At 51.5% G+C, this 11096-nt stretch overlaps 1 protein-coding gene across 4 annotated transcripts in view; it reads right to left on the bottom strand.

The window, feature by feature from the left end:
- The window catches only part of Lrp5 (LDL receptor related protein 5), a 104698-nt gene that overhangs the window by 8507 nt on the left and 85095 nt on the right, over positions 1 to 11096 (bottom strand). For 3 of the 4 annotated variants that reach the window (XM_029569998.1, XM_008846303.2, XM_029569997.1), the window contains 2 exons: positions 7279 to 7515; positions 3938 to 4048 (listed from right to left, as the gene is read on the bottom strand). In XM_029569998.1, the coding sequence (XP_029425858.1) occupies positions 3938 to 4048; positions 7279 to 7515 (348 nt within the window). The remainder of the gene's footprint in view (positions 1 to 3937; positions 4049 to 7278; positions 7516 to 11096) is intronic. The other variant, XM_029569999.1, reaches the window with a different exon arrangement.

Here is an 11096-nt window from a genome sequence, read left to right as displayed (position 1 = left end):
GACATGGCCACAGGCCAGTCCAATAGAGGCAATTTCCCGATTGAGGCTCCCTCAACCCAGGTGTGTCAAGTTGACACTAAAGCTATCCAGCACAATTGACCCCTTGTCAACTTGACACACTAACACATCACTATTAAACCATAAGCTTTCCAATTCTTGTCCCCAAACTATGATGTTAACATTAATATCACAACATAAGACAGTATGACCTTAAAAACCCCACAGTCCTTAAAAAAATCCAAACACTTAAAAGTCCATAGTCTCTTTTAAAAGTCTCTTAACTGTTGACTTCTGTAAAATCCAAAACAAGTACTATCTTATTTCAAAGGGAAGAATTGGGCACACCTAAGCAAAACCAGAGTCCAGTAAAGTAGCTTAAGGCTGGACATTTGGGATTCACTCATGATCTTCTGGCTCCAAAGGGTACTGGCAGCTCCACTGCTCTGACTCTGCAGTCCACAGCACACTCAGCTCATCTCCCAGACCCAGGCCTGCTCCACGCCACACCTGCTGCTGTCCTTGGTGGTCGTCCCATGGTCCCGGCATCTCCAAAAAACTGGGGTCTCCACCAAAACTGAGGCTACACCTTCACCAATAGCTTCTTGCCTCTCAGGTGCAAAGTCTCAGATTCTCTCCATGACCCCTTCAATCCTGGGGTCTTCACTGCAACTGAAGCGGCACTTTCCCCTATGGCCTTTCCTGGCCTCTCAGAGTGCCAAGCCTCAGCTGCTCTCTGTGACCCCTTCACGCTTTCAACACCAGAACCATGCAGGAGACTCTTACACATTACCAAGTCCTGCTTCCAGCTGGAAATAGAGGTGCAGGTCCCCTCTGTGTGCTGACCCTGAGGAAATACCTCCCAGAAGATTCCACCACAGTGATGCTGCTCTCGTTACTTACAGCTGATTTTTCAGCCCCAACTAGCCAGCATCAATTGTCCCAGTAAAGCAAAGGTTTTTCTTCAGGTTCTGGTCTCTTCTTAATCACAGCTGATTCTTCAGCCCCAGCGGACCAGAACCCACAGACTCTCAATCCAAAATCTCACACGATCAGCCTTGATAGTCTCCGCTTCCCTTTGAAGCTTCATAAGCCAGGCCTCCATTGTCCACAGCTCTTTCAGTGTAACTGTTCCAAGCTCCACTGCAACAAACTCTGAGCACGCAATGGCTTTTCCAGCCCAAAGTTCCAAACACTTCCACAGTCCTCCCCAAAACACCAAGGTCAGGTCTGTCACAGCAATATCCCACTCTCTCGTACCACTCTCTGTCCTAGTTTGTTTCTTCATTGCTGTGACAAAATACTCTGACCAATACCAACTTGGGAAGGAAAGGGTTTATTCAGCTTACATCTCCCAGGTCACAGTTCATCAGGGAGCCCAAGGTAGGAATTCAGGGCAGGAACCTGGAGGCAGGAGCTGGAGCACAGGCCATGGAGGCACGCTGCTTACTGGCTTGCTCCCCTGGCCCCTGCTCAGCCTGCTTTCTTATGCTACATAGGCCCACCTGCCCAGGGGTGGCACCACCCACAGTGGGCTGGGCCCTCCCACATCACTCATCAAGAAGATGCCCCTCAGACATGGCCACAGGCCAGTCCAATAGAGGCAATTCCCCAGTTGAGGCTCCCTCAACCCAGGTGTGTCAAGTTGACACTAAAGCTATCCAGCACACCTGGAGATAGGGCTCACTCTACGACCACTGCTAGCTGCTCCCAGGCCCACCAGACCCTGCCCTCCTTCCTGATGGTTGCCTGTGCACTTTGCCCAGTAGCCCTTGGCCTGTATCATGTATAGAGGAAAGGTGGGTGTGAGGAGCGGTGTACCAGTCCACAGAGGTCTGTCAGGTAGGGGTCAGCTGTTGTACCATTCCAACACGAAGACCACCAGAGCTCAGAGCACATGTCAGAACCCCGATTCAGCTGATAAAAATGCGTTTGCCTTCCCATAGGTTGCCCAACAGTCCTGAGGGTATCAACTCTGTTCCCTCTTAGCAGCCCAGAACTTAAAGAGAAAGCTTCTGGTTCCAGGGATGGAGCCCAAGTGTGGGAAGCGTCACCAGGCCTATGGTGGCTCGTGTACACATCTCATCAGACAGGGCACCTGCCCAGCAAAGTGCTGAGGGGCACATCAGCAACCCCAGCTCTGCCACTTGGCCCAGGCCACTCGAGATGGCGCCCAAAGTGTCCAACCTGTGATGGTGTCTGAGTCCCTTGATGAAACTTCCTTCTCCCCACATGTCACCTCTCCAGTAGAACTCTTCTAAGCCCTAGTCCTGTGCAGTAGAAAGGCCAGACTCCCTGACACAGTGGCACAGTCCCTACTTCCTGTCTGGAATTCCAGTTCTTTCCCCTCAAAATCTACAGCCTCTCCAGAGTCACCACCACCTCTAGGCAGCCTTCCCTAACTGCCCCTGGCCACCTTCCCTCTAGGACTTATACAGGACATGGGGCAGCGGGTGTGGCCTTGGGCACCTGCAAACACAGCCTTGCGCCCTTGTGGGTATGCCGTTTGGCGGTGCCGTGTCCCTCCATGTCCGGCCCAGACAACTCAACCAGAGTTGTCTGATATTTGTGTCAGCTCATGTCACTCAAAGGACATGTGTGAAGTATTCTTAAGTATGTGTACGTATGTGGAATGTGTGTGAAATGCTTCTGTCCTTTTTCTGGGGCCACATGTAGATTGTCAGCCTCAAGGATCCTGGCTGCAGGGCCCCAAGGCAAAAGTGTGGCTGCTGCTCTGCCCTGGGGCACAGTGACTCCCAACTAGGCAGACTCCCAAGTGAGCCGGCCCTCTGCCCTGCCAGCCCTCCATCCCCAGTCGGAGTCACCCCATAGCTCAGTCTCCCCTTTGAGCGGTTGCCTCTCTGTGATAGTTATGGGCGTTTTTGTTGCTGTTTGTTTGAGGCAGGGTCTCCCTGTAACTCCAGCTGGCCTGGAACTTACAATATAGACCAGGCTGGCCTCACTCTCAGAGATCTGCCTGCCTCTGCCTTCTAAGTTCTGGGATTTATAAGCATGCACCACCACACCAAACTTGATAGTCAGTTTCAGTTCTCAACTTGACACAATCTACACTCACATGGGAAGGGTGTCAATGTGGGACTGTCTAGATCAGGTTGGCTTGTGGGCTATCTTGCCAGGGATTGCCTTGATTACATTAACTGTGGTGGGAAGGCAGCCTAAAAGTGGGCAGGCACCATTCTCTGGGCTTGGGTTCTGAACTGCGTAAGAGTAGAGAGGGGGCTGAGCAGTGGCCATGCATACCTTCGTTCTGTCTGCTCTTGCCTGGAGATGTGACCCGCTGTTTCAAGTTCCTGCCTCAACTGCCCCACAATGATGGGCTGTGAGCTGGAATTATAAGTCAAATAAGCCCTTTCTCTCCTAAGGTTTTCTTAGGGTTTTTTTTTTGTCTTCTTGAGACAGGGTCTCCCTGTAGCCCCAGCTGGCCTGGAACTCACTATGTAGACCAGGATGGCCTTGAACGCATAGAGATCCACCTGCTTCTGCCTCCCCAGTGCTGGGATTAAAGGTGTGAGCCACCATTCCCGGCCCACACCTGCACCTTAAAAAAATTTTTTTGTTCATTATTTTTATTTTTATTTATTTATTTTTATTATTAATTTTTTTTTTTGTCTTTTTGAGACAGGGCCTCCCTGTAGCCCCAGCTGGCCTGGAACTCACTATGTAGACCAGGCTGGCCTTGAACTCAAAGAGATCGGTCTGCCTCTGCCTCCAGAGTGCTGGGATTAAAGGCATGCACCACCATGCCCGGCTTTTGGGGGGGCGGGGGGGCGGTTTAAGAGTATTTTATCATTGTAACAGAAAAGAAACTAGCACTCTCTAGTCATGTGCACCCAAACCTTCCAGGTGTCTCAGACCCGCCTACACTCAGACACTGGAGACCCTATGGGGCTCTGGCCCTGCCTGAGATGAGACCACTCACCACATAGGAGCTCATCGGAGCCATCGGCGCAGTCGGGGAAGGAGTCGCACTGCTGCTTGATGAGGACGCACTGGCCACTGGCGCACCGGAACTGGTTGGGCAGGCACACAGCTACAAAGAACACAATGGGGAGGGGGTACTCAGAGGAGCTGGAGAGTGGCAGATGCCCCGACTCCAACTCAAAGGTCTGATTCCAAACTCAAGCTAACAGAGAAAACACTTTCTAGTCTCACACCCCCATGACCCCAGTTCCAAGGTAGATGCAATTTGGGGGGCGGGGTGGACCTCAATGTCCTGCCTGATCCCAGGGGGCATCTCAGGCATCTAGCCTGAGTCAGTTAAAGCACAGAGCAAGGACCAACAGCCCCCAGCTCCAGGGTTAACCAGGATTTCTGGGAAGGTGAGGCCAGGAGAGGAGCCACCAGGAACTGCACCTCCCTGTCCCTGCAGGCGGGGTAGGGCAGTGGAGCCCAGGACTGTCTGAAGGCAGAAGCAGTCCTTGCAGAGAGCAAGCCAGAGCCTCCAACACCTGAGAGGAGAGCAGGACAAGGACAAGTGGGACCTGCAGTCAGGAAAGTAGCCACCGGGCTTAGGCATCGCATCTCCCAGAACCTCCATCTGTCCCTCCCACCCTGTCCCAGGTGCCCTGTCCTTTCTAGAAGGTACCATAGTGGTGAGCCAGCACCTGTGGGAGGGCCAGCTGTTAGTGCAACATCTCACATCGGGAGAAGTGTGGGAGGGTGAGTGGGACACGGGAGGCATGGGTCCTAGCCTATCACTTAGGTGCTCTGAAAGCACAGGCAGGCACTATGGCTGGCTCTGTCACCAGCCACCCAGCTCTCCTGTCTTAGCACGAAATAGCCTGCATGCAAGTGAGTCAGTGGGTCTGGCAAGTGCCAACAGAGCTTCAGTCATAGACACAGGCAGCTGGCTGGGTTTGGTACACGTGCCACCATCTGCTACCCTTGGTCCAGAGGCTCCACCAAATCCTCAAAGCACTGGTGCGCTGTGAGGCCTTAACTATGGCTGCACAGAAACACCGGCTCGTGCTGAATGACGACCGAGGACAGTAACAGAAAGCATCTGAGTCATCAAGCACATGACACAGTGGCTTCGGGGGAAGGCAGAAAGAGTGACCACAGGAACTCAGTGGTGCTGACAGCATGTGCCAACCAACAACAAAGATCATTTATCAAAGAGACTTGAAGAGTGAATGCAAAGTGATGTTTCGACTGGGCGTGGTGGCGCACGCCTTTAATCCCAGCAGAGGCAGAGGCAGGTGGATCTCTGTGAGCTCGAGGCCAGCCTGGTCTACATAGCGAATCCAGGCCAGCTGGGGCTACAGGGAGACCCTGTGTCAAAAAGACCAAAAAAAAAAAAAGAGAGAGAGAAAGAGAGAGAGGGATATGTTTCATTGTTAGGATTTAAAGGAGAGCTGGTGAGGAGGCTCAGTGGATAAAGGCACTTGCAGCCAAGTCTGGGGACCTGAGTTTAATCCCTGAGACCCACTGTTGTACAGTAGTTTCCTCTACGACAAAGCATTCCACCTTGGAAGGAAACTCCTTAAGACTCAGGATGTTTTGGGTTTTTCTAAGTATTTTATTTACTAGTTTTATTTTGTGTCTATGTGTATATTGCCTACATGTATGTAAGCGTGCCCGTGTCGTGCAATGCTCTCAGAGGACAGAAGAGGCCATCAGATCTCCTGGAACTGGAGTTATGGACAGTTGTTAGCGGCCATGTGGATACTGGGATTTGAACCCGGGTCTTCTGCAAGAACAGTGGGTGTTCTTAACCGCTGAGCCACCTCTCCAGCATCCCCCCCACTTTTTAAAACAGATTTATTCATTTTCATTTTGCATACATGAGTGTCTGCCTACTTGTATATATGCGCTCCACATGTGTGCCTGGTGCCCATGGAGGCCAGAAGAGGATGTGAGATTCCCCAGAACTGGAGTTACAGATGGTTGTTAGCTGCCATGTGGGTGCTGGGAACTGAACCTAGGTCCTCTTCAAGAGCAGCAAGTGCTGTTACCCACTCAGCCATCTCTCCAGCCTCAAGACCCAGGTTGTTCTAAAGGGAGAAGAAACATTCCATTCTGCAGGGAAGCTCATTAGAACTCAGGAAGTCCCTGCAACTGACCAGATTCGCTAGGTCCTACCCTCTCCAGGAGTACATAGTCAGCAAGGGCTGCTGAGAGGCACTGGGAATGGCCCCACTGCCTGGAAGAGACTCAGATGAGACCAGATGCCTGAAAGAGGCACTCTCCAACCTGTTGAGCTGCCTGCCTACAAGTTGTGCAGTGAGCTCCTGGGTTCCAGCCTTCCTGAGCATCACCAATACTGGGGTGGGCTTTTGATGATGCAGCGGTCCTTTGGTCATTTCTGCTCCTGAAAGTAACCCCTCACCCCTAATCCCATAAATAACCCTGACAAAACTCATTGGTTCACCAAGGTGGACTTTGGTGGTATCCTGACCTTGGTCTGTCATTGGTTCCCTATCTGGGGGTTAGTAGACGTTTGTTCACACTGCCCCAGGAATAGTGCTGCACAACAGCCATGTCGTGGAAGGAGAGAACCAACTCCCCAAAGATGTCTTTTGACCTCCATAAGCATGCCATAGCATGCCTGGGTGTGTGCATGCGTGTGCACACACACGAAATAAATAAACCTAAAGAAAAAGTTGGGGATGTAGTTCAGTTGGTACAGTGCTTGCCTAACCATCATGGAGCCCTGGGTTTCACCCCAGCATCACATAAACCAGGTGTGGTGGTAAACACCTATAATACCAGCACTCAGGAGGTAGACAGAGAAGTTCAGTTATCCTTGGCTACATAGCAAATTCAAGGTCAGCCTGGGCTACATCCAGTCCTATCTACCTCCCCTCCCCCGCAAATAATACATGTATAGATACAGATCTTTCAGGTCAGAGTAGGCCCAGGTGGTCAGCATTATTTTACAAATGGCTCAGTGCAGCACAACACTGCCTTTAGGGACAGGAATGTACCAGGATGTGAGCCATGGAAACTCCCAGACCTCCAGAGTCAACTTGAGTCTCTGCAAAATTCTCTCTCGAATGTGGCAAGGTGAGACAGATTCTTAGCCTGTCTTCAAGTCAATTGCCTGTTGTGACAGATGTGGCCACAGGTTGTGCCTAAAACTCACTTCCTTTGCTCCCATGGAGAGGACCTGGCAATTTTCCTCCAGGCAGAGGTCTTCCAGAATCCCTACTTGTGGAAGGCCAGATGGGGCCCCATACTCGGAGTCCAGGAGGGCAAGGCAAATGGCTTTGGCAGGTCTGGGTGGAAACAGCAGCCGAGTTGGGCAGGGCGAGGCCTCACCATCACAGTTGGCTTCATCTGAGCGGTCCTGGCAGTCGGCTTCACCATCACAGCGTAGGCGCAGGTCCACGCACTGGCCGCGTGCACAGGGGAACTGGGAGGCTGAGCACACGGGGCAGCCCTCCTCGTCACTCTGGTCGGCACACTCAGGAAAGCCATCACAGCGCCAGGCTCCGGGGATGCAGTCTATCTCACCGGTGGCACATGTAAACTGGTCAGGGGAGCAGGTGGGAGGTTCTGGGGGAGGGAAGGAGAACACAGTCACACAGGCTCCGCCCAGTGTACCACAGAATGGCTTCGTTGGGCCTTGGAGCACTGGCTCTGTGCTGGGCACTGTCTCCTGTTCATGCCTTGAACTCCTGATTCTCCTGCCTCTATCTCCTGAGTCCTGGAATTACAGGTGTGTACCACCATACCTGGTTTACACAGTGCTAAGGATTGAACCCAGGATGATAGTGTATGCCAGGCAAGCACTCTTACCGGCTGAACTACATCCTCCACCCATGATTCTTTTTTTCTTTTTCTAGTGTGTGCATATTGTATGACAGTGGTGTATGTGTACATGTGTTTATGGGTGCGTGCACCTATGCAGGTGTGGATGGCCTGGAGCTGGGTTGGCAGTCAACAAGCCTAGCAATCCTTCTGTCTCTGTGCCCCACCACACTGGGTTTATGGGTACTCACACAGCCACACCTGGCTTTTTATGTGGATGCTGGAGATTTGAACTCAGGTCTCCATGCATGCAGAGCAAGTGTTCTTACCCACTGAGCCATCTTTCCAGCCCTCACATGTCTCTTTTCTATGATGAGGGGGAGCACTGATTGGGAACCTTCTTTGAATGGTTTTTTTTCTTCTGATCATTTGGCTTGTTTGTTTTGAGACAGGGTCTCCCTGTAGGCCCCGTTGGCCTGGAATTCGCTATGGAGACCAGGCTGGCCTCTATCTCACAGAGATCCACCTGCCTCTGCCTCCCAAGTGCTGGAATTTAAATGTGTGTGCCACCATGTGTGGCTTCTTCTGGTTTTTTGTTTTTTGGTCTTTTTGTTTGTTTTTTGAGACAGGGTCTCACTATGTAGGCAATGGCTGGCCTGGAACTATTTAGAACAGACTATCCTCAAACTCACAAATATCAGCCTGCGTCTGCCTCCCGAGTCCAGGGATGGGAACCTTCGATTTAAGCAACACTCATGGTACCTAACATGGCAGAAAGCACAGTGGGACCCAGTCCTGACTTCTGGGACACTGGGCCTCCTCCCCTTTGTCTCCAGGTCCCCAGCAGCCACCCTAAGGACTTGGAGCCAGTTCTCTGAGCATGCCCAGCCTTTGTTGGCCCAGCTGTTGATCCAGTGTACATGGCATCTCAGCTTGGCCACACCTGATTGTCAGCGGTGCCCATCAGGGGACAGAGGGCAGAAGGAAGGTGGTTAAGTGCTCATGCCAGGGAAGTGAGGTCAGGGCTCTTCAGGGGCCAGCACGGGACGAGGTGGGGCACAATGCCCTGGGCATCTTGCCCACAGGGTGAGCAGCAAAGGGAGGATGACAGAAGGTCTCATCGGGATGGTAGGCTGGCGAGAGGCCACTGTACTGGTGACCCTGTCGGTCTGTTCACCCACAGGGCTCAACAGTGGAGTCAATTCTTTCCTTACACTTCCTTAGCATCTGTTTAGAACAGAATTTGGACAGTCTCAGAGCAGAAGCTCAGTAACTGTTGACCCAGGCTTCTCCTCTTTGGGCGCTTTGGCACAGCTGCTACACATCTGCCCTGTGCAGCCACTTCATGATGACCTCCCTCTGTGACAGCCACATGCACGCCTGCCTGGCTGGTCACACTGATCCTGGAACCTGTGCTCGCCTGTGGAAACCCTACCAATCAGGCTTCTGAGACAAGGCCATTCAGATAATGCCAAGGACCCAGTGAAGACATTGGCCACAGGCTCTCTGACCCCCAGGGGAGGAGTGCATCAGGAATATCCCCCTTGGGATCCGTAAGTAGTGAAATCTTGTCTTTTTAAAAATGCTGGCAGTGCTGGGGGTCCATGCTGGATAGCTTCAGTACCAAGTGGACACACCTGGGTTGAGGGAGCCTCAACTGAGAACTGCCTCCATTGGACTGGCCTGTGGCCATGTCTGAGGGGCATCTTCTTGATGAGTGATGTGGGAGGGCCCAGCCCACTGTGGGTGGTGCCACCCCTGGGCAGGTGGGCCTGTGTTGCATAAGAAAGCAGGCTGAGCAGGGGCCAAGAGAGCAAGCCAGTAAGCAGCTTTCCTCCATGGCCTGTGCTCCAGCTCCTGCCTCCAGGTTCCTGCCCTGAGTTCCTACCTTGGGCTCCCTGATGAACTGTGACCTGGGAGATGTAAGCTGAATAAACCCTTTCCTCCCCCAAGTTAGTATTGGTCAAAGTGTTTTATCACAGCAATGGAGAAACAAACTAGAAGAGGATGGAACCCAGGGCCTTATGCACACTAGGCATGTGTCACAGCCATGGAGCTGGAACCCAGGGCATCACACACATGAAGCATGTGTCACAGCCATGGAGCTAGAACCCAGGGCATCACACATACTAGGCATGTGTCACAGCTATGGAGCTGGAATCTAGGGCCTCAGGCACACTAGGCATGTGTCACAGCCATGGAACTAGCTTTTGTCTCTCCTGACTATTGACAAGTGCACTCCAGCTTCAAAACTCTAAATTATTGTTTGCTTGGTTGGGTTTTGACATCTTTGAAACAGGATCTCACTATGTAGTTGCGATTGGCTTCAAACTTGCATGCATTCTCCTGCCTCTGCCTCCTGAGTGCTAGGATACCTCCATACTAATTAAAGATCCTAGATTGAGGATCTCAGCAGTCTGCCAGAGTGCGCCAAATTCTGGCCTCCCTCAAGCAGAGGGCCTGAGAACACAGGGGACTCTGAGAGCCCCCAGATCCTACCTCCATGTGGTGGTGAGCTTCCCCTAATTTTGCCATACCCATCCCCCTACCTGGGATTTCCTGAGGCCCCTCCCAAGGCCCCAGGGCAGACCTGGCTTTGGTAGTCTAAGGCTGAGATCCTAGCAGACAGCCTGAGAGGGTGGGTTTGGCCCTCCATTGGTATAGAGGCTCTGACCTCAGCAGACCACCAGAGAGTGCTGAGTTCTGGCCTCCCTCAGGCAGAGAGCCTGAGAACGCAGGGGACTGCCTGAGAGCCCCCTGATCCTGCCTCCATGTGGTGCAGGAAGCCTGAGTGTACCTGACTGGAACCTGAATTGGGCTTCTGTGGGTACTCCTGAATAGCTGATCTGAAGCCATAAGTTCCCTCCAAATTTAACCTGAACCCTGTACCAACCAGCTTTACATAACCAATAAAGAAAGGATCTAGGCACTTGGATAATACAAACAGAAGCATTCTTCAACTTAATTCTCATATCAGAATCATAAACAACAAAAGAAATTTACATGCCAAAACCACAACGAAAGAATAATAAAATGGGAAGCCAAAACACTATGTCCCCACAAGTCTCCACCAATTCTGTAGAAGAGTTCTACAAGGAGAACCCTCTAGAGTTAACCCAGGACACTGATTTTCAAAGAACAATCATAAACATGATCAAGGAATTCAGCAAATTTAAAGAACATACCAACAAACAAAGAGCTAAAAGAAGACAGGGATAAACTTCTGCATGAATTCACAAAACAGAAACATTGAAGAAAACTCAGGCAGAAATGAAGAGGGAAGTGCAAAACTCAGTAAGCCAACTTGAAACAAAAGGGGAAAGCCTTACCAATAGAATGAATAAAATGGAAAACAGAACATCAACACTGGAGGATAAAGTTGACAA

Source organism: Nannospalax galili, unplaced genomic scaffold (genome assembly GCF_000622305.1).
Source record: "Nannospalax galili isolate Female #2095 unplaced genomic scaffold, S.galili_v1.0 scaffold1723, whole genome shotgun sequence".
Classification (NCBI taxonomy): domain Eukaryota; kingdom Metazoa; phylum Chordata; class Mammalia; order Rodentia; family Spalacidae; genus Nannospalax; species Nannospalax galili.
This window is presented reverse-complemented; position numbering and strand designations above follow the sequence as displayed.